We start from the raw sequence: 24121 nt of genomic DNA on the forward strand, positions 1-24121 counted from the left end.
GAAATTAAAATGATGTCATGTATAAAATAAAATCACAGCACATACTATTTCCATAAGCTGGATCTCAGGAACTGGGAAAATGGACGATCTTTGTACGAGGTGAATTATCTGCGTTGAAGAAGCGCTCCGCTCCCACTCGCTAGTATGAACGAGCTCCCGGACGACACTCACTGTCTTTACGTCTGAAATAGTTGTTGTTTTTAATTATAACTATATTATAACTTGTACACAGAGTCGTTTATGGTTGCATTTCCGCGACTTTTTAATCGGAGCTGCTGCTCCCCCCCCCCCGAGGCTAGCTAGCTAGCTAGCGGAGTAGTGACAACCAGCTGGTAAGAGAGAGAGAGAAGGTACCGTAACGTTAGCAAACAAGCTAATTAGCCTAAAGACTCAGCCTGGATTACTGCCTTTAATCAAGGGGAACGCAACTCTGCGGTTTCGCTCGCTGTGGCAGAAATGAAGATAACTGTGGATTTCGAGGAATGTTTGAAGGACTCTCCACGATTCAGGTGAGTTTTGGCAACCAAGCGTTTGTCCCGATTCGTATTTGTAAGTTATTTGTCTATTAGAAAAGTGTCCAGCTAGCTCGCCTGCTAACTTGGGCTAATCACCGGTAACGAGAAAGCAGACTTGCTGCTTGAGATTTGTCTATTTTTGAAATCCGAGGAAGCTGGAGCCAGCTGGGGAGTCTTCATCCATCCCAGTTTAATATTTGACTCAGTTAGGACGGCGGTATACACTGTATGGGTGCATGGATGCAGTACATCACAACATAACATACTTATTTAACTCAAATTATACATTGTCAAGTACTGACAGGACAGGCTATTATATATATATATATCCAGATGCATCTGTCAGTTGTAACTAACTACTTTACACAAAACTTTTAATTTCAATTATATTTCTAAATGCTCAAGTTAGCCCAACAAAGACTGTAAATTTGATATTCTATTTTCTAAATAGTCAAATTTATATTGAACAAACCGCTGCTTTGAGTTTTCTTTCTTGGATTTTGCTGTACTCTGTTGATTGTATCATCTTTATAAGGCTTCTATTTCTCCTGCCATCTTAAGTGTCTGCTTGAGACCCTAGAATAAAGGATTTCTCATTCATGTTATGTATTCCTGTCGGTAGTTTCACAAGGCGTCATGGTACTCCACATCATCGTTCATTCAGCAGATGAATCCAAAATGTTTGCTCTTTATTTACCACTTACTGTTTTTGCATTTTCCAGTTTTGAGAAAGTGACTCCCTCCTTCTTCCTATTACCCCCCCCCCCCCCCCCCCTATTTTTGCTGCTTCTACAACATCCTCTTTCTCAAAAACGAGGAACAGATGTTACAAAGTCGTTTCGCATCATATTTATTTAACCAGAGAATTTCCTTTGGGATCAGAGTCAAAGATCCGGATCGAGGGACATTTTCCAATTAGGTGTGTTACTTGAAGTTGCTGGTCTAACACATTTATGAAAAGGTTTTTAGCAAAACTGATTTGAACTTGAACATGTGTATATCGTAGATATGTCTGGACACTACAGATGTGCCAGAAAAAGACCACAGCATCCAAATATTGATTGTTTTATGGCATGGTGGGACACAATGAGAGAATGGCTGAAAACATGGAATACACAGCCGTGTGGAGCAGTTCTCGCTCGCTCAACATCTGTTTCCATTTTGGTGTTTGCTTTCAACTTTGTGCCAGAAAATATGGAACCCCCAAATGTGGACGGAATTGTTCGCAAGTTGTAATTTGGCACACCCGACACATTTCTTTTTTTTTGTTTTTTTTTTTATCTCATCCTTGTTTTAGTTGGGAATCTGTCTATGGGTGCAAATCGTCCTTTCAAAGCAGCAGAGAGATCCTCTAGTGCAAGAATTCAGTTTCCCACTTGAGAATAGACGGACTCACCCTTTCCCGGTCTCAGCATGCATACTTAGTATGCCTGTCTATCTAGCAAGGATTCAAAATGGACCTCAAATGTTTTTCATATCAAGTTAGCAGGATATTGTTTGTATTAGCAGCCTAAAATTTACTTCCAAGTGAACAAACTTAAATATTATAATATGTGTTTCTAAATGACCACACAAGGAAGAATAGCACAGAGATGTGAATAAATGAAATCATCTCATGAGTAATATTTTTACCTGCTGGGTATGAACTCCCCAGAAGTGAGACTATTTCTGTAATGAGCAGCAACTGTGTTTCCTGTCCTCACTTTTCTTTTGCGATAACACTATTGCTTGCTCCTGATCAGCTAAGCTGATTCTGAGCTTGGCCGCGTGCCCTCGTATGAAGTCATTGAACAGATCCGGTCACCGTTTCCCTTGAGTCATCTGAAGGCAGCTGCAGAGCCAACATGAGCATTCTGTTCCAGAACCCACACGGCGAGGCACCTCGGTTTGTTCCTCATGGGCGTTCACCTGCTGCTTCGTTGTCACGCTGGCTTCATTGTGGTTACATTGAGCTGAGGTCCATTTAATGATTATAAGTGAGTCAATTAACTACTAATGAAAGTGGAAGACTGACTTCTGTGGGTAATGGGCAGTGTAGTAAATAAAAGAACAGCATAATAATCTGTTTAATCACCAACATAATTATTCAGGTGGATTGCTGAAAGTTATCAAATTCTCGTTTTTCCTAATTTGAAGAGTTTCTGGGTTTTCCAAGCGAAATACTTTTCTGGTTTAAACCTTTTTGTTGGATTAAATAAATCCAAATGATAAGGAAAATTGGCAGAATTTGACCATTTTTCTTTAAGTAATGAGCTAATCTTGTGCGTTGAAAACTCTGGTTTACCCCTCTCGCCATCGCACCACTCCTCTGCTCTCTAACAATTACAGGATCTGTGTCACAGCATTGACCCCCCCCCCCCATTCCTACAGTAACGGACGCAAGCGTTCAACCACCACTTTAATTTGTGAACTTAATTCAGTCCCGCTGTTTGACCGTCATTGGTGACGATATAACATTCTAAATAAAATATAAAAAGAGCAGCCGCTCTGTAAGTACCGTAGTATAACTAATGCATTACAGACGAACTAAAGCCTGCCAGTGAAGTATAAACAAACAAGGGGGAAAGTGAAAATGCATGTTAAGCCCGAGCAGCAGACGACCCCCGCGTGTTGACGGTGTGGATGGCAAACCTGTCGAACTCCCTCCTGTGTGAAGAGTGCAAACAGACACGCAAACCCTTTGAGGATGCACTTTTAGATCATGGTCACTGAATCAGTGCTGAATAATTACACGTCTCCTTTTTTAGGAGCGATGTCACTCTGAGATTATTCTTCATTATCCTTATATATTCTGTGTAAGTGATTTGATCATTGGAATCGTGTAAATGAAAGCTATTTTTGTATTTAGTGGCATATGTATAAACCAAAGAGGTTTGTGCAATTCAAATTAAAAGTCTTTCCCTTGTTGTTTTCTTCCGCTGCTCATTATCCAGATTCAGGCTGATTATGCTCCAAGGTCAGAACTCTGAGGCACTGACCCAGATTATCATTTTGCCAGGAACCCCCCCCCCCCCCCCCCTTTTCTGTTCCTCTTTCAGTTCTCACACAAGTTGAACCTGTTTGTTCAAGTTGTGAGATTGGAAGGAAAATGTGCGTTCTCATGGCTGCATTTCCGCCTTGGTTACATTATTGTGTCATCATCTTTCTTACAATTGCGCCCAATTCTTTTGTGGAGCTCTAATCTGCAAAATGCTGTTCTGTTAGAGCTTTCACACTGCCCTTTGAGATGTTATACTTACTGCAAAATGCCAAGTGTATAATGAGAGAGAGGGGATCTTGTAAGTTATACTAACACAGTGACATTAACGCATTATATTGAAGGTCTTGGCTCTAGTGAATTACGCTGAGGGCTGCAGCATGATTAGCCTGATCGCTAGTTAATCCATTCTACAGGATATGACTAGAAGGGGATGTGTGGGAAATGAAGTTGCCTTTCTGCACAACTAACCCTGTCTTGGGATGGCGTATTGAAGCACTCAGATGCTTGTAGGTTGATAATCCTGTGGAGAAGCAAGTTGTACTTTTGTCACATTTGAAAGGGCAGCTTTGTGTTTTATACTGTGGTGCATTTGATCTAGCCTAAGTTGTCTTTGTCTTTTACAAACTGTTATTCGTTACCGGTAGCTTTATACACTAGTTGCAGGTTAAATTTGAAATGAGGAAAACTGTGAGAATGTGGCTGTGAAATGAAGCATTTCTTGTAATATCAATTCTATTTTCTTTGCATTATCTTGAGCATCTCGACCTCTCTGTGCCTGTGAAGTTGACCATATGGACTCAAAGTTAGATTTCAAACCCTTCTTTTTTCTGTCCTCGCAGAGCCACAATAGAGGAAGTGGAGGGGGATGTGTGTGAGTTGGAATCCAAACTCGACAAAGTGAGTACCACCCATGGAAAATATTGTTTTTTGTGTTCTACTGCATGAATCGGCAACAGGAGGCCAGCCTGCAAATGGAATATCGCATGCTTCAGTCAGTGGCCTTGAACTCGGCATATCCCCGGGCAGATAGCCTGCGTCTAATATGGACACTGTCCACCTGGCCTAAACTTTGATGAAATATGTGTCTCTCTTTTTTAAAAGTATAGTAAGACCATTAAATTGCAATCGCTTTGAATCCTGTGCCTTATGTCGCACCCGTGTTGTGCTTCGTTTTACCAGAAAAAGGTAATCAGACACTAAATGAACTTTAAACCATTGTTGAAATAGGATCGCTGGTGTTGAATCAGTCGCTGTATGGCAAACCAGTCCCTCTTTCTAGTAAATGCCTGCAAAGCTGAGCGTATGTTCCCTTGCTCAGGGTGACACCTCGAGCTTTTACAGTTCATTGTTCCTGTATTTAGTCCTACCGGGTATCGCCCTCCTCCTCCTCACCCCGCCTCTGTGACTCAGTCCTGGCCTCACTTCCCCTCTTGCTCTGGAGAGGAAGGATCTGCTGGGGGGGTGGATGTGGTTCCGTGTCTGAGTACAGAGAGGCAGAGAAAGCCTATTTATTCTGGATGACACCCCGAACTGAGTCCAGAGGAGACGAACCGAACCAGCACATGTGCACGAACGAAGCCACTCGTCTTACCTTTGATACAGAGACAACTTTCTGAACTTGTATTCAACTGAATTTCTTATTTAATGTTCTATTTTACTTGTAGAAACACCCTTTATGTAAGTTAGATAAATGTGGCCATCCTGAAGAGTTTGTGTTCTCTTTTTTTTAAATATTAATTAATTAATGATCTCTTGTCTGTAAAGAAAACTGGTAAAAGTACATACTTTTTTTACTGGAATATTTAGCAGTTTTGGCTGCAGTGACACACACACACACACACACACACACACACTGTAATCTCTTGTGTGGGAGAGGATGGAGAACAGCCAGTGTCTGTTGTGAATTCACATAACCTGGAATTATCTTTGCCTCCAATGACTTGAAGGGAAAGAACTGTCTTTTGCTACTAAGAAAATGAGCAAGCTGCTTTCCTCAACATGTCTGATGCTCTTCAGCAGAGCTTTGCATTAAATCCGGCTCTTATGCAACTTTACTTCTACCGTAACTGTGTTTCCTAATTGCAATTTACAAGTTTCCCTCAGCAGTTGCCTCTTTCCTTATCTAGTTGGTGAAATTGTGTATTGGGATGATCGATGCCGGAAAAGCCTACAATGCAGCCAACAAGCAGTTTGTTAACGGAATCCGGGAGCTAGCCCAGCAGTCTACCAAAGATGAGGTCATAGAGGTAAAAATGCATGCAATCCTACTTGTTTTAACTCTCCAGCATTAGTGCAATCACAATGTGTGCTTTCATTGCTGCATGGCTTGTCCTAGTTGACAGTTGTAAAGACTCTTTACTAGTTTCTTGCAGCTTCAGTCAGAATAAATCTGTAATAAAGGCAATCCTTTCCAAAAGTGTTACTGTCTCCTGATCAGCAGACGGTCTAGTGATATCTTTTTTTGTAAAGGTTTGTGTATTTGATGTCATTTACAATATAGTTTAGTTCTCATTACATTTTATTCTTTGTGAAACCTTGTTTTTTTGTATTTTTTTTGTCTGTCCCATGCCATTATTTGTGTATTCTGAAAATGAAATACAAAATGAAAATGCTTAGTGAGAGTCGCTCTTTTTATCTGCCTTTTTTCACAGTCCAGTCTCACAAAGTTTGCTGAAAGCTTGCAGGAGATGATCAACTATCACACGGTATGTTGTCAGTGCCATGCGACACCAGATGCATTGATATTCTGGCTTAGTGTCGGGAACGGCTCGTAAATGTCTTGAGTTTTTATTCATGCACTGTAATGAATCCCATATTTTTTAAATGACTAAATTCAGCTTTTTTTGTGTGATTTATTAAAATGTATTCCATTTATTAAATACCCCCCCCCCCCTTATTATTTATCTATTGATAGTCCCAGTTTGAATAAGCGATGTACACCCCCTCATAACTAGAATCCCGAAATCTGTTGAGTCTCCCGTGACTCAAATATGGAATCTGTTTTCTCTCAACTATGACTACACCCATAAAAGCCCCCCGGAGCCACAGTAAAGGCCTGCAACTGTGACTCCACAGTGGAAACTGGTGTTCATGTCAGCTGACTTGTTAGGTTTGCTGCGAAGCGATCTATCAGCTGATTCACCCAATTGAGTCGTCCAGCCGTGAAGACATAAAGACATAAAGACATTCTTTGTGCTTATGTCTTCACTGGGGGAGCATGCAAAGTCAACTTGTTTGCTTAAATTCATCACTTCAATAATAATAATGCAATGTTAATAAAAACAGAGATCCCGAAACATCCTGAAAGTTCCTTTTTACAACAATATTTTGTATTCCCCCTTCGCTGCTTTTTAAGAGAAGTACCCTGGAGGTGCTTCAATTGTTTGTCGTTATTGTTTACCACAGATTTTGCCAAATGAAAAGGAAGCATTGGCTTTTATGTTCTTTCTATCTCTACAGATATTATTTGATCAGGCGCAAAGATCAGTCAAGACCCAGCTTCAAACATTTGTCAAAGAGTGAGTATCATACGCCAATATCCCGGTACTGATACAAATGCAATTTCATTGTGTGTGTACCATGTGTGCGACATGCCCGATAACAAGAATACAGATTTATTGCAAGGCATTAAGATCAGAATGTATTTATTGTCCATCTCCGTTCCTTCCTCCAGTGATATACGCAAGTTCAAAGAAGCCAAGAAGCAATTTGACAAAGTAAGTGAGGAAAAAGAGGCGGCGCTGATCAAGAATGCGCAGGCTCCCCGCAACAAGCAGCATGAGGTGGAGGAGGCCACCAACATCCTCACTGCCACACGCAAGTGCTTCCGACACATCGTCCTTGACTACGTCTTGCAGGTAGAACTCGCTGAAGGAAACCTGCGCTTTTTAAATGAAAGGTTCTGAACAGGAGGAATTTCAGTTCCTTCTGTAAGAGATGAAACGTTTATTGTTGCCCAGAGGTGAAGGATCAGTTTCAGATTTCAACTTGAAGTGGAAAGAAGGTGTAAGTGGCGACCATATTATTGCAGCACAATAACATGGTGCAAATTTGAGGCTTATTTTTATTATTTTTTTGTCATATTTCTGCAGTGCCTGGAACAAGATGTTGGATTCTAGTCGAATGTCTGAAAGTTTTAACAATTTTCAACAGAATGTACCAGTTATAGCAAAAGATTTCTGACACACAGCTTTTTTATAGAGAAGCTTAAAACAAACAAACAAAGCCCACCACATTTTGTCTTTCTGCAGCCGAGCCAAAGTAAACGTTCAAGTGGAACTTGATATGCTGAGTCAGGTTGAAAAACTGCTGGTGTAGCAGAGAGAACGAACAGCAGCATTTTTTTACATCTAAAGTGAAACGCATCTACTGTCATAATCCGGTCTAACACAACAGTGAATTGACTCAAAAGGAATAGGTTGTAGTCATGATGGAATAGTGTCATATTGCATTTATGTGTACTTTCCTACAGATTGACGCATTTATTAGTCCATTATTGCTGTTGCATAGTTATTGCTGATTAAAGTGGATTGTTAGAAAGTTTGAGGGATTGAGAAATGACTGTGTTCTTGTGGCCAATTAGTCATTGTGTTTTATGAAGCACTGTGGTGAAGCTATAAAAGCAGGAAAAAGACATTCAAACGGAAATAATCTGTTATTTCTGACATTTTTCAAAAGCCACATACTACAGATGTCTGTGACGGTTGCTCATGTGCTACTGAATACATCAGCTGGTATCTCTGGCTCACACTAGACGAACGCTTCATGCTTTCTTACGAGGCCGTTGCCAGCCGCGCTATTGAATCCAACTCCAAAGGAGCAGACAATGTTGTATAGCAGTCTGCTCCAAAATTAGATTAGAACCCCTAAAAGCAGGTTTCAAAATAGGTTTGGCAGTCCACGCCATTGGCTCGCAGCACAATCGCTCTCATAATACAAAGGCTGGCTTGTGAAATTAGAGTTTTTGTATTGCCTGTTAGATTTTTTTGGAGGAAGTCTAATCTATAAACCAACATAGATGATTTAGGTGGGTGTCCAAAGTTTCACATTTTTGTAGTTCTCTCAGCCCGTTATGAATGCCGCTCTCTTCTGCAGATGCTTGGAGCAAACATTTAGACAGATTTAAGCTCTTTTTTGTTATTTTTACATTGTTTTTGTGGCGTTTCCTTCTTAATTATATAGTGCACCGTTTACAGTGACATGCAATATGGTAGAGGGAGAGGAAAATATATGAGAGGTTGTATGCCAGACTTGCATTCATGGCAGCTTAAGAATGGAGCATGGTCTCTTTTACCGTGTGGTGCCACGTAGAGCTAGATCATTAAATACTGAACTTTAAACTTTGGATTTGCTTTATTATCTGTTGACTAAGTTTAGAGAGCAAAAAACGCCACACTCCGCTTGTATGACACAGTCAAGAAAAGAAGATTGCACCCTGGAGATCCATACACATGCAGCAGAGTGTTAAAATCAATTAATAGGCTGCTACCTTCTATAACCATCAACTGCAGATCACAAGACAGTCATCCGTTCCTGTCGGTCACAATGAAGCCTAGCGTCACCGTCAGTATTTAAAACATCAATTAATTTTGCTCTGTTAGAGAGGGGAGTAGGGAGTAGCTCTGTCACAAGGCATCTCTCAGTTCAACATGAGCCCTGGCGCTCCCCCTGGTGCTGACTCTGCCTTGTTTACGTTTCTATGAGGTTCTTTTTTGGTCTTAATCTTATGTCGTTCCTTCTTCCGTAATTTTTTGTGTGTTATCTCTTATTATTGCAGATGTTTGTGTTTGGTATCCCTTTTTTGTTTTCCATATTCAGCAAAACTGAGAATCGGTGTTCATAATTGTCACCTTTTTTTTTTTTTTAATAAAGATCAATGTGCTACAATCCAAGAGAAGATCGGAAATCCTGAAATCAGTAAGTATGCTGTTCTTACACATGAAGGGATATTTGTTTATCATGTATTTACTCTGAACATCCATGGCTTTCTTACAGATGTTATCCTTCATGTACGCCCACCTGACATTCTTCCACCAAGGATATGACCTCTTCAGTGAACTCCAACCTCTCATGAAACTGCTTGGAGGACAGGTACAGGCCACCACAGCAAGCCAGACTGCATTCAATGCTTAATCATAAATCCTAAGCTTTTCCCAAAGAACACTTTCAGTGTTTTTATTACACACCATCAACTCAGCGAATATCTATATTTAGATGAACAGGATTGATGTGGGTTGGTTTATTTACCTGATGGCGCTTCCATTTCTCTGGCTTCCAGTTTTCTGTGCAGTCCTGTCTTCCCCTCAGATTGCCTTCATCATCTCTTTGCTGTCCTTTTGGTCCCAGTTCTGGGTCTTGGTGTATCTGTGTGCACCATCTGATAAACAGAGCCCTCCCTCTCCGCAGGATGACGGCCTGAAAGCGACTTTAGATTATTATCATGGTGGAGCTGCAGTTAAAATGAGCTGGAATGAGGAAGAGAGCAACAAGAGGTTTGGAAAAAGGTTTCCCAACAGACAGCGTCGTAGGTTTGACAGTCATTTGGGCAGGAACAGCAAAGAAACCAGAGGTTGAGGCTGAATGTTTGGACATGGACTCTGAAGCCAGAGCAATGGAAGAGCCATATGAGAGGATAATATTTCTTAAACTTGGGTCTGAAGAAGAAATTATTCCAGTTTTGGATTGATGAGCTGCGGAGGAACAGAAGAGTTGAGAGCACCTCATCTAAGAGCGTGGCAGAGAGAGAGGGGGAGTTTGAAAGAGACCATCAGCTCTAATATAACTACAGCGCAAGATTCAAACGTCGCAAAACCGAACGAGGAGAAGGATCAAAGTTTGATAAGCGGAAAGCAACGATCTGTGGATATTTTCTTCTCTTCCTTTCGTCATGAAGCTGAAGAAGGTGGAGAGGCTATGCAGGGAGGTGTGGAGAAGCTGTCAACAGGTCTGATAATATGACTTCATGCCCATCAATGATGGGAAATGGACGCTTGTACGTTTTGGTGGTCTTTCTATAAATCGGAGGACATGGGGCACTCGATTGGCTTTCATGATGTCGCTGCCGGTATTGCTGCCGTTTATATATTATTGAATGTGTTTATTCGAAAGGCGTTTTGTGTCTTTCCAACGAATCATGCAGTTTGTCACGGGAGTGTCAGTTGGGGTTGCGTAGTAGCACAGGTGAGATGTTGACGTTAAGGTGAGTCTCTATCACAAAATATGTTGGGAGCTGGACGTTTAAATCCACACTACTGCCTTTGGAGGCACAGATAGAACCAGAGACGGCATCGACTCGGCTCGACTAGTAATGGCTGTCATGATGGGACAAGAGACATATTTCCCATCTGATGCTATCAGCCGGCTGCTCTGCCATCCACCCATTTCCTTTCCAAGCGAAACAAAAGGCTCCCTCAAATGTTGTATTTCCTAACATGTTTGGATGTTAGTTGCGAGTTTTACCTTGAATAAGAACAGCGGTTAGCTGTGTTTTATTGGTCATCTTGCTTTTGAGTCATTCAAAGTTACCCAATATGAGAAAGGACTTACAATTATTTCAATTATTTGCAAAGTACATGTGACCAAGTGCTTTGTTAAACCTGACTAATCAGTGGTTCTGACTTCCAGTTGGACCAGCTGGTGGTGGATGCTGCCAAAGAGAAGAGGGACATGGAGCAAAAACACTCCACCATACAGCAAAAGGTACCCTCACAGTAGTCTCATTGACCCAACACACTCGAGTTTACATTTAGCTATAACACTTGGCTCTTAAATGACCAAACTCTATATGTAGGTGTGCATTTATGAATGAAACCTTCATCCAAGCTTCTGGCTGCGCAGCAACCTGAAGCATAAACTCACACGAACTTTGTCCATGAGAAGATTCACGTTATTTAAGGTATTGATTGTCACTGGGGTGAATGGATTGTAGGTGAGCCCTATGAATGATCCCAGCCACACACATGCGTTATTGACGGCTGAACAACTTCTTCGGGTTTCAGCTCTCTCCCATGGTTTGCTTGCCACCCGTTCCATTCCTAAAATCCCCAGTGACTTGGGAGTTTTGATGTATTTCCAATGACCAAATGGCAGGACAGAAATAGCATACTTTCAACTGTCTGACAATTTGAAACATTTTTCCCTTTGGACTCTGTTCAATTTGGACATCAATGTTTTTGTAGCCCTATGAATCCTCAGCAGTATATGGACGAAGCAGGATTTGGGTGATTATTGTCTCTCCTTTAATTGTGCAGCTGTAACCCCAGACGACTGTCAGACCTGTCGATGTCCAGCCTCTTTGTCCTTCTGTTAATTTCCCCGAGTTTTATTCACATTCGTTTCAGTCTCCTGACGCCTTGCGTTTCGTCCCCTCCTCTTTTTATCTTTCACTTTGAAATGATTTGTTTTGCCCCTTCGGCTCAGTCATTTATGGTGCAGGCCAATTTCCACCTGTCCTTGACCTCCTATCCTCCACCTCCCCTTCCTCAATATAACTGTTGCTATTTTTATATTGCCTCCCTCCCACTGCTCTCTCTTATCTGGCTGTTTACACGCAGACGCTCCTAACCAACTGTTTTCTCTTTCCCTCTGCTACTGTTCTTCCTGTTCGCCATCTCTTTTTATTCTTCTCGCCTCAGGCTGCTCTACAGGTAAGCTCTCTTTGCCTGCCCGGTTGCTTTCCTAATGCCATTTGTGCATCATGAGTCTGTACGTGTTTAAACGATGCCTCTGAAGCTCTCATTTGCAGAGAGATAAGCGAACTCGTTCATCACGGGGTTAAACTGAAAGTATCACAGCACGCAATTTCTTACATTTTAGTTTTACCTTTGCAGTCACTGTGGATATCTGAAGCCTAACAACAACAACAACTTCTTTACCATTCTGCAAATGAGTGTACTTGAGTGATTTGATCATGTAAATATAGACTAATCTACTGATTTGTATTGGCTAAAGGGATGGGACACGACTCCGCAGCTCACACACTCATGGGGCTATTTTTTACTGCTAGAGTTGAAAGATATGTGAGGTTTTTGGGCACACTGGCAGTGCGACAGCGCTGGAAACGGAATACTCTCTCTCCTAACTTGAATTTTAAAAGCCAGTTTGAGATATACTATGATCTCATTGGTAAGTATTAGCCATTTAACATCAAAACTTTACTTGTTGTTACTTCACATTTTGTCACTATCTGCACAAAAGCTTTTTTTTCATTATTTTATTATTGACACATTCCATCCAGGTTGTGTTTAGAGTGCATCTGTGTGACTGCTAGCGTGACCCATCTGTAGCGCTGTGACCACAGAGCGAGGCTGCGTCACAAGTAGCTGCTTTATTTACATGCCGACGAGTGAAGGGGAAACCCGAGTGCAGGTCTGCTGGGCCTTTATAAATATTCGATGCCCTCCACGGTTCACTTGATTATTCCAACCCAACAGTCGCACCAGCATGACACTCACAAACGGGCAGCTCATTGTCGATTTGCAAAATGACTGAGGAGGAGCGGCATCTGAAGTTCTGATAGATTTACACGGTCACTGGAGAGGAGGAAATGTGATTTGTTTGTTTTTTTGAAGGCACATTCTGGGTGTTTAGAGACACCAAATCATTTAGATGCTACTCATGGAGACTTAAAGTGAAGACTCAGCAACCTCCCATGGATACGCAACCCCCCCCCAATAACATTTAACTTTAAAAAATGAAGATTTTCAGCCGTTTTCACTATGTTTGGTATCTGGTGAGTGCAGCAAAAGGACGGAGTTTGGAGTAACTAGTGTGTGTCCATTCATTTAGCAAGGACTCTGTGCCATTTAAAACTATTTTGTCTGTTTGCTCATTTTTATCTTCAGTGTTTTGTCTCTATGCAAACCTTTGATTTTATTACATTATTTTAACTAATAATTCTGTTATATCTGATATATTCTATACTAGCTGGAGGAAGCCCATTTCTTTTCTCTTGCTATGTGTGATATTTTAGGAGGTGACTGAACACCATTCTTTACCAGACTGCCGCAACTTTTACGCTTGGAGGTCGACCTCTGTACGTAGAGTGTGGCCCGGCCCGCCCGTCTTTCATCTCGTTTGAGTTTTTTTTGCACATGCTAATGGACTACAGTGTTTGTAGATATTTGCACCTTTGTGTTGTTGTGCCTTGATTTCGCAGCATGTTTGTTTTGATGCCTCACTGTTGGTGTCGGTGTCTGCTGCAGTGAAGTCAGGTTACTGAAATAAGATCAGCAAATCTGGGGGGGGGGGGGGGGGTGCACTTGATTGTGACTATTTTGCTCATTTGATAAAAAGTGTCGGCGGCTTCCCCTCTTGTGCGGAAACGAGCTCCGCTTAAGTTCAGGCCGCTACACAGCAGCAGTTTATGGGTGATGTTAATACGCAACACTATTTAAACAAATCCTCGAGGCAACAGAATTGAATTCAAAGCTTTATTCTAATCGAATTCCTCAGTTTAATCGATGAATCATTGCAGCACTGGTGACCTGCAGGATTTTATGTGAAAGCTGCCATGGTTTGGTTTGGTTTTTCTCTGTATTTTCTCCTCTCTTTGTTTTGGATTTGCTCCTCCATGTCTGTTCTCACGCTTTTCTTTTCCAACTTTCTCTTGTCTCTTTTGTTCAGGACTTTTCGAATGACGACACCAAGCTGGAGTACAATGTGGATGCAGACAACGGTATCGCCATGGAGGGTTACCTCTTCAAGAGGGCCAGCAATGCCTTCAAGACATGGAATAGGTACAAACTGAATTCAGTTCAATACCTGCAGTCTTATAAGCAAGTCTTTATTTTTTTTTTAAGAAGATTATTTACTACTTTTTGAAAAGGTAAAGTACATACACTCGGTTTTGGCATTGCCACTGCTCTCATCCGCACTAAAACAATACCTGCTATTTTGTGATTTCTGTGACACCTGCATGTTATGTTTTCCCCCCCGCTTGATCTCTGTCCAGGCGTTGGTTCTCTATCCAGAACAATCAGCTCGTGTACCAGAAGAAATTTAAGGTTTGCCAAATGACGCCCACGCACGTGTTTGACAGCCAGCACTAAGCCCTCCCAAAGCATTTTAACAGGATGCTGTAGATCTATAATTAGAAAGCAGTTGAACAAAAATGGCGTGCGGTTTTTGTTAAACACATTTTGCAGTGTTAAAAAAGTCAAAGTCAAATGTTCTGCAGAGCTGTTGCGTTTTCAGTCTAAAGCAGAAAGCAGCCTCAACTCATTCAGGGTATTACCTTCTACCATGTTGTAACCGTAGCTGTTGTCCGTCCATCCCAGGACAACCCTACAGTGGTGGTGGAGGACTTGAGACTCTGTACAGTCAAACACTGCGAGGACATAGAGCGTCGCTTCTGTTTCGAAGTGGTGTCACCTACCAAGTAAGCTGAGTCGACAGAAAAAAAATCACTCCCTGTCTGTCTAATGAGAACTGGAGTATGTTGCTAAATGTGGGAGGAAGGAGCAGCAATGTACCGCACACACACACACACACACACACACCAGTAATGCGATGTTCACCTTTCCGAACAGGAGCTGTATGATGCAGGCAGACTCAGAGAAATTGCGACAGGCCTGGATCAAAGCCGTCCAAAACAGCATCGCCACCGCCTTCCGCGACAAGGGAGACGACGGCGAGGTAATGAACGAACACGCTGACGCTGTGTGGACGGTGAAATAGATGCACATGTATTGTAAATAATGAATAGAGACGAAAATCACTAATTAAAAATTACGGTTGGCATCTTACTCAACGCCATCTGCCTCATGTCAGAAGCTGGATAGGAAGTCGTCCACGTCGACAGGGAGCCTTGACTCTGGCGGGGAGCTGAAGGAGAGATCACTGAAAGGAGAGAGCGCCCTGCAGAAAGTCCTGGCCATCCAAGGCAATGTCTGCTGCTGCGACTGTGGCCAGCCAGACCCACGCTGGGCCAGCATCAATCTGGGCATCACCCTCTGCATACAGTGCTCTGGAATCCACAGGTAATGTAGATCTTTCTTCAGCATAATATCATTACAGATCTGCTCTGCACTTAAGAAATAAATAACCCGTTGATAATGAAACCTTGACCTGTCCTCTAGCGCCACCATCAGGCCAAGCTTTAGAATGAATTGGTCTTGAGAAGAAAAGAAAAATATCAAAACTTCTGATGTAAAAGTCATAAAATCCTGAAAGGCTAAGTTTATCAAACATGAGACTGGCCTGTAAAGGGTTAAATATCATTTCTAGTCAGTGACTTTATAAAATAAAATAATGTTGTTGTTTTTAACCTGCAGGAGTCTGGGAGTTCATTTCTCTAAGGTTCGGTCTTTGACCTTGGATACATGGGAGCCAGAACTTCTCAAGGTGAGTGAGGACAATCTGACGAAGGGAAATTAGTATGCTTATGTTACTTTTAACATATCTGATCTGACATTAATTGTCTTTTTTTCCCATGCCTATCAATCGCTGTAGTAGTAATCACAGCTGCGTTGTATATTTAATGGCCTATTTCATTATCCTAAAGTGTTTTTATTCATAACATAATTTTACACTTTTTTTTTTTTACAGCTGATGTGTGAACTGGGAAATGGAGTGATCAATCAGATCTATGAGGCTCGCCGAGAGGAGCTCGGATCGAGGAAACCACAACCAGGAGATCCGAGGTACAGGGCTTAGTTTTAGTCGATAGTTAGCGTTGGTCGGATGACGGCCGCTGTAAATCTCAGAGCCATGCGCTTCTTGTTCCTAACAGACATGAAGTAGAAGCGTACATCAAAGCCAAATACGTGGACCGCCGGTTTGTTCGCCGGCCGTCGGATGAGGAGCTTCGCACGAAAGTGGTTTCCCTGAGCAAACGGGAGAAAAGGCTGAGCTGCAGCTCTGACAATCTGCCTCCGAGACCCCCGCCCCCCACCCCAAAGCACCGGACCGGTTCAAGCGTCTCCAAACAATCAGGTCTGCAGAAGAATATGCAAATGAGATACACCCTATACTTGAGTTTGTGTTTGAGAGGTTCTTTAAAGATCTGAACTGACTGAATGAATTATTCAAAGGTATTGATCCTGGACGTCTGACGGTCACGGAAAAAAAAGAAAAAGTTCTGGGTCCAACAAGTTCCTGGAACTAAAACCCAGTAGTTACTAGTAGCGTCTAAAAATCATTCAATCAAAAGTCAACTCTTGGTTGGGATCATTGTTTGATTATAAATGTCATTAACATTGGGGAAACGATAGCTTCTGTCTTTTTGTGGATTAAGCCTACATTTTAAATATATATAATAATAATAATGGGCTTCATGGAGTTCTTTGTAGAGGAAGAGTTTTATCATACGTTAGGGTTAGTGAGTTGTGATTTCAGCCGCTGCTTCTATTCTACATTCTGTGTGATCTTTGCACTGCCTTGGAAATGTGTCCCCCCCCCCCCCCCCCCATCGGCATACTGTGTGTTCCCTGTGAACAGGATATGCCTCTGCCCTCTTGGCCTTCCATTGCTTCTCGTAGTCTGTCCCTTCCAGTGTCGACCGAGTTGGTTGTCTAACTATCTTTGCTTTCACCTTTGCTCCTCCTCTCTTCTTTCCTCAAACTCCTCTTCACACTATATCTCTTTTCTCTGGCTGATCTATGCTTCTGGACTTGACCGTTGCTCTCGCTGCCCTACCCTAAACCCCCCACCCCCACCCCGCCATTCGATTTGCACTCTTCACCTTCCAAACTTCCATTATCCCTTACACCATAGCTGTTTCCAGCGGCTCAGAGGTCCGCCGCGATTCTCTCTTCTATCCCGATGAGCTTGACTCACTCTTCTCCTACTTTGACAACTCCTCCAAGCTCAGGAGCAGTAAGTAAAACTACAAAACTCAACTAAATGCTCAGTGTTTTGCTTGCTTTTCCATCCACTTTGCCCATTTCTCTTCACTGCTGTGGGGCCGTGCTACAACCCTTTGCCTACTCCTCTTTTTCTCCCTCATTCAGACCGTCACAATGAAACCATCCTGTCATGCTCGGTTTTCAGCGTGTTGTTGGGAGTGTTTTGTTTCACGGTTTTGGTCGGTGTTCTCATCTGTCTCGTCATATTTTTGGTATTTAGGGACCTATAAGAAAAAAGGTGCTGGTGGGGATCGGACATCCAATTCACCCTCTGTTAAACTGGTGATTTATACACTGTAAAATATAAGGACCACCTGCTGTTTTTGATAAATAAGTCTGGAAATAAACAAACATTTATTATAAAATGATGTTTCTTGCTCTGCCAAAGTAATTTTGCTTTCTACCGTTAAGACAAACGGAAAGGTGGCCCTTTTGTTTTATGCGCCCTGGAAACGATGTCCGTCTGATGTTCCTGCAGTCGTGATTCTCACTTGTTTTTCAGTGAAACCTCCGGACGGTGGCAACCAGAACAGTGCTGATGGCGGCAGGGAGATGCCGTCCAACACCCCTTCAAATAACAGCTTTGCAAATGCTGGTAAACAAACGCAGTCAATCATCAGGACAAACCCGATTCATGTTAAATTCCAACCATATATTGTATTTGTTTATAAAACAAAATATCGCTGTAAAGTGACATGGTTACACTTTTCCTACCTCCATCCCAGCAGAGGGCGCTGAATCTCCTCCCGCTCTGCTGCCTGCCGCTCTACCGCCTCCGTCGCCCTGTAAAGACGTGGTTTTCTATGAACCTAAGGAATACAGCCCGGGTCTGCAGCTCTACTGGGCCTCGTGCGCCCGCAGCCTGCCAGACATGGCGGAGGCCCTGGCCCACGGAGCAGAGGTCAACTGGGTGAACACGGAGGATGAGAAGAGGACGCCGCTGATCATGGCGGTGCAGGGGGTGAGCGTCGCTTTGCTCTACTCTACTGATAGGATGGTTAAGAACATTATCAATCAACATTTAGACGAGAAGAAACGAGCTCCAGCCAAGCAGAAGAACCGATCTTTAGTCGTATCACGTTTGTGTTTGTGCTTTTCAGGGATCGTTGGTCACCTGCGAGTTCCTGCTCCAGAACGCCGCTAACGTGAACCAGCAGGACGCTCAAGGCCGCGGACCCCTCCACCACGCCACCATGCTGGGACGCACGGGGTCTGTCTTCCATCTCATCGTCGTTTCTCCACCAAACTGTTAACTGTTTATCTTCCAGAAAAATTCTAAACATTTCTCTCCGTTTCAGCCAAGTATGTTTATTCTTGAAAAGAGGAGCAAATCAAAATGCTGCAGACATTGATGAGAAAACCCCCCTGATAGTAGCTGTGGAGGCGGCCAACGCGGACATCGTCACACTGTGAGGCTTTCCCTGATATGTGTGATCAGATTAAAATAAACTTGTTACAAGCTAACCAACCAGAACAAACTATAACTGCATTCTCCACAAGGGGGCACTACCGTATCAGTTTAGAGCACTTTAATCCATGTATTAACACAATGGCCTTTTGCATTTGTGTTTATCGGGGCAACGTAAACAAGAGTATCGTTGTATATATCTGTGTTTTGAGTTTGTCTTTTGATTATACTTCCTAGATTTGGCTAATCAGTCGCTTCCTTTTCCTTGACATGCTCCCCAGGTTGCGACTGGCTAAAATGAACGAGGAGATGCGAGAGGCGGAGGGGCCCTACAGCCAGTCAGGTCAATATAACACCGACAGCCCCACCGAGATGCAGTACAGGAAGTGCATGCAAGAGTTCATTAGTCTGCAGCTGGATGAAACTTAAAAAAACGACTCGCAGCGGGCTCTTTAGAGGGAACGTAAACCTCTTTGTAGTCGGGATCAATTTCTAATCGAGATGATTACATCACACCCCCGACTCCGCACTCTCAGGGGGATCAATTGCTTCGAAGTGCGACAATCACACTTTGCATTAGGCATCTGTTAACTAATGTGAAATGACTGACAGTGCAAATTTAAATGCATCACTTTCTTGCATGATGGTCTGCCTCCGTTTGTATTCAAGTTGTACCACTTTGCTGATTCTTTGTGTTTCAGCTCATGAAGAGATAATGTTTGTTTGAGGAATGCTTTTTATTGTCGTTTAATTTATTTTTAATTAGAATTGTGTCTCTGCTGTTGGTCACACTGGGTCAGTATTTGCCACCAGTATCCAGACCTCACAGTGACAGGAGCGCTCATTATCTGGCAATAATCATGACCTTTTGACTGACTTGTCATTTGACCAGTCTGGAGAGGCATCGAAGTTTCATTTCAAATTTACCTGTCAGAAGTCAATCGTGCACATTCCTATTCATGTTTATGCGACTACTGTACCATTTTCCTGTCATTTCCCGCTTCCTGTTTGACCGTTTCCGAGGCTTGTTAACTTATTTGAACTGTTTCTTGTCTAACGGTAACGCTGTAGTCACATGCCTGATCAGAAAAAGTCTATTTTAGAAAAGGTTTTATTACAATAATTCTCTGAACCATATAATAAGTCATTGTTACCGTACGTTTTGAAAATATTGTGGCTACTTATATTTCTTTCCAGTCTGACGGGAGGGGCAGAGTTGACTCTCTGGGACTCTGCTCACATCCTTGCTTTTCTTCTTTGTGTGATTATTTGCTCCCTGTTGTTCTCGTTTAGTTTTGTTATTTAACCGTGGTTAAATCCTGAATTGTAAAGCAATGACGGCCTTTAGTGGCCGAGTGGGTTTTTTCTATGAATAGACTTCAGCGAGAAGCGAGTGCAATAGTCTAGAAAAATGTCCGCATTTAACCTTGTGTAGCGTTTTCTCACCTGCTAGCCCTAACATGTTTCCATCCGAACAGTATTGGAGTCTAGAATAAACAAATTGACAGGAGCGAGGTTGGAGTAGGTGCAGAGCCGACTCCTCTGATAGTGCAGGAGTGCAAACGTACCCCGGTTCACGGGGTAACCTGGTGCAGGCAGAACAGTGTGAGGATGCTGTGTTTACAGGTTAATGATGTTCTTGTGGCCTTAAGAGCAGATGATGAGGGTTTTCGGGAGACTGTAAATTCGTGTGTTGACCACAGGAGGGAGGGCTACGCTCAGATATGTTGTCGTTTTGATGAAGAAGCATCTTTTAAATGAGGGCTCGATGTGAGGAGGCACCGAAGCAGGACGGCCTCTAGCAGAAGGAGCAGCGTAGAGTCCGAAGTACCAGATTGAGTCCCTGAATGATCGTCTCACTTTGAGGCGTCAGCCAGACTTCGCTTCATCAGCTGCTGAATGAGGGGACTGATGAGGGATATTCAGGGGTAATGAATGCGAAGGTGACTTAAACTCATCAGTCCCTCCCCCTTTTTTAAAAAAAATGTCTTTATTTATTTTTATTTAGACTCCAGTTCTCTTGACTCGGGTGTGAATCTGATGGAGTGTGTCGTACAGAGCGGCGGTTTTCAGCCTGTGTCTTGTCATTTTTATGGGCTTTAACTGTAGAGGAACTCAAGGGAGGTATACCATAATACTCGACTCTATTTTTAAAACATAGTGACAATTACTTTTTTTGTGAAATATCTTTTTGTCACTATTTGTCTCTCCTCGTCTTGTAGAAAGAAAACCTGTGGGTACATTTTTAAATTTGCAATTGAGATTTGGAATAGATCTTTGCCACCGCTCTCTCCTACACACGCCTGTTTTTTTTGTGGTTTTTTTTTTACCTGTGAATTAATTCTGTACGACTCGTTTTCTCTCACTCCTCCCCAGTTTGTGCCTTTCTTCTTTTCTCTTTCTTTTGGGGTGCTGAGACCAATACAACTCTATTTTTGTACATAAATTCCTGCACTTTAAACATAATACAGTTGTGGAAAAAAACCAACCAAATCTTCTCTGGGCTTGTCTTTTCTGTCCGAGCTGACCTCCAGCCACTAACGCACGTCTCAAACGTATGCCTTCTGTGCTGCTTCTGTTTTTCCCCTCTTTTCTGCCTCTGCATTGTTTCACATTTCGAGCGCCGCTGACACGGACAGGTATGACTGACTTTTTCCTTCGCATTCTTTTTTCTGTTGATGCCATCTCTACACACGAGCCCTACTTTCTACACCTGCATAATGTTGGGCGAAATGAGGGGAAGCATAATCAGATTCCTCTGAAGCATGTAGTTTAGCAGCGTCTTAAGGAAAGCCTTTAGGTCGCAGCATTGAGCTAATGCCAACATCACTGAAAATCATTTACGCGTGTGTAAGCGCAGAAAACGTTTGTAACGAACGCGCTAGAGCAGAAGAGGAAGTTTAATGTCGTATTTGCACTCTGCACCCAGACGGTTAGTTACTGTCTCTCATTGGTTCCCAGTCTTCTCTGTGGTGCAGCGCTATCTCGTTGTTGCTGCTGAGGTCTTATCTCCTTCCTTCCTGCAGGGGATGAGACCTACCAGGACATTTTCCAGGATTTCACCCACATGGCGTCCAACGATCCTGACAAGCTGAACCGTTACTAGCAGTAGGATCCGGTAAAGACGCTGCCATGGCAGGAACGCTGTCCACTAGCACTCGGAGGCATTTCTGCCCAACCCAAGAGAGGCTGAATGAAGTCCGGGAAGACGCCGTCCAATAATCCCGCGGGCTGGTTAGTGCTGTGTAAAATGAAACGGCATTTCATTTAGGTGAAGGGGAGCGTCCTCCTCTCCCTAAACTGTGTTTTATTACAGGGCTTCTTACAATAAGTGAATGGTACAGCGTTAAAGCCCTCAGAGGGAGCTGAGCTCGGCCTGGATGTCGAGCCGCCTTCCATGCTGTCAGTTATTCTGACCAAGTTTATTCTTTCATGTCGCACACAAATCTACAGACCATGTCTTTTATTTTTTGATATACTGTATTACAAGAGAAGTGTAAAGCTGTAAGTGTGTGACAGATTGCTATTGATGCTTGATTCCATTTTGAAGGGCTTAGTTCCCCCCAGTAGGATTCTTATTGAGATCAATGAGCTCTGTTTTACCTGTTTGTCTTTGAACTCAGCAGCGTATCAACAGCGATATGCTTTTACTTTCTTTGCACAAATGACTAAATCATAAATCCCCACTGATATTTACCAGTTTTGATGGTAGTACTTTGACATGAGAAATGTACAGTGATTATAAACATATTATTGATTATTGATCTGTAATTCTAGCTACAGTCGCGTCGTCGAGACACACGACGGTCCATCTTTCCGTTGAACTAAAAGAGCTCCGCTCGTCGTAGCTTCGGTTTCACGATGATACGAGACGAAAAAGTTCTGATGTAAAGTTTAGGGTCTCTTTAATTAAGGAACAGTTACGCGTTTCCTATAAAGAGGAGCGTCATTAAACCAAGCAAATGTTTCTTAGCCTCAAAAGAGAAAAGTCTTCACTTTGTCTTCGCAGATGAGTAACTTGTGTATCTGTTTACAATATAAATTCTGGTGAGAGTAGTTTAAAAACGGGACGACGTGGCATCTGACGTTTGTGCCCCGCCATATTTAAATCAGATCCGCTGAGAAAAACAAATAAAGACCAGATCACACAAATTAATTTTTATTTCCTCTGTGCAGGAGAGATTTGAATCTAGTATGTGAAAGCCTCTCCTCGCCACTCGTAGCGAAAGCTATCGTTATCAATGCATAATTGCAGAATGTAATTACTTTATATTAGAATCGGAAGCAAATTGGGTCTTGGTCGTTGTCGTAAATGAGAATCGGGTCTCAATGAGCTTGCCTGGTTATATAAAGGTTACCGGCGGTAACTAACTAAATCAATTACACAGAATATACCCAGACGTCATGAGGAAATTACTAGTCGCATTAAAATAAACGGACACAGAAATACTGCCCCGCCAGAATGCCTCAACGTGCGTGGAAACAAACTCTCGAGCAATTAAACATTCTCACTTCAGTGATTTTGTGTAGTTTCAACGAGGGCTGACTTCCATGATGTGCTGTAGATCAGTCAGCCTTAAGCCTTCGCCTTCGTCTTCATCAACGCCGCATCGCAGGAGACGCAGAGGAAACCTTTTTTTTTCTCCGATGACGCATGGGATGCAGCTCGCGTACGTTGTGTACAGATGCTTCTGCATTCTCCAGAGGAGTGAAGTTAGTGGTACTTGAATCATTAAATAAGCTTTGGTATATGCTGTCCTTTGTATCCTGCAGTTTTGTCTGTGTACTAGTATACATGTATATTCTACCTGCCACATGTAAGACCTTCAAAATGTATGGACTGAGATTCATTTATGTAGAATGTTGATGCTTCTTTTTTTTTTTATTATTATTGTAAGAAATTGTACTCGCAACCACTCTGTCTCGTGTGGCTTCATTAAAGTCATCACATGAATGCATTTGTGTGAAGGAAAACGTTTCCTATTCTCCTTTTAACCCTCCCAACCCTGACCCCCCCCCCTGCATTTCATTACAAAAAGACAGAAATAAGTTCCTGAAATTGCCTCCTCTTGTACAGAATGTAATATTTGTAATTGCTTTGCTTATCTCAAATTTAAAATAAATAAAATCCTTGCAATTTCCTAAATAGGAAACGGCATGTCTCCAGTCCATGGCAGACATGGACGGGACATTTTGTGCAAAAATATTGACCTGTGTTTGAGTTGAATCCCACTGAGAGGCACCCGTTTTGTACTTTTAGCTCATTCCTATATGCCCTCCTCTCTTTGATCCTGGAGGGAATAATGGCATCCAAGGGAGAATAAAGAAAACAAGCAGTGATTCATTCCCATTTGATTATTCACAGAATCATGCA

General features: G+C 42.5%; 1 protein-coding gene across 1 annotated transcript; it reads left to right on the forward strand.

Moving 5' to 3' along the window:
- The first annotated feature begins 456 nt into the window (after window positions 1-456).
- LOC137899896 (arf-GAP with coiled-coil, ANK repeat and PH domain-containing protein 2-like) lies at window positions 457-23797 on the forward strand. Its single transcript, XM_068743948.1, has 26 exons — window positions 457-509; window positions 4335-4392; window positions 5622-5741; window positions 6147-6200; window positions 6955-7013; window positions 7169-7352; window positions 9367-9411; window positions 9490-9585; window positions 11119-11193; window positions 12129-12140; window positions 13466-13528; window positions 14119-14231; window positions 14447-14498; window positions 14772-14872; window positions 15024-15129; window positions 15265-15473; window positions 15768-15837; window positions 16042-16136; window positions 16226-16428; window positions 17209-17310; window positions 17842-17934; window positions 18068-18300; window positions 18440-18549; window positions 18638-18748; window positions 19029-19090; window positions 21774-23797. Exons 1-26 carry the CDS (start codon window positions 457-459, stop codon window positions 21851-21853), a joined length of 2559 nt encoding a protein of 852 aa, XP_068600049.1. The 3' UTR covers window positions 21854-23797.
- Window positions 23798-24121: the final 324 nt, after the last annotated feature.

This window comes from Brachionichthys hirsutus, chromosome 9 (assembly GCF_040956055.1).
Source record: "Brachionichthys hirsutus isolate HB-005 chromosome 9, CSIRO-AGI_Bhir_v1, whole genome shotgun sequence".
NCBI classification, from domain to species: Eukaryota; Metazoa; Chordata; class Actinopteri; order Lophiiformes; family Brachionichthyidae; genus Brachionichthys; species Brachionichthys hirsutus.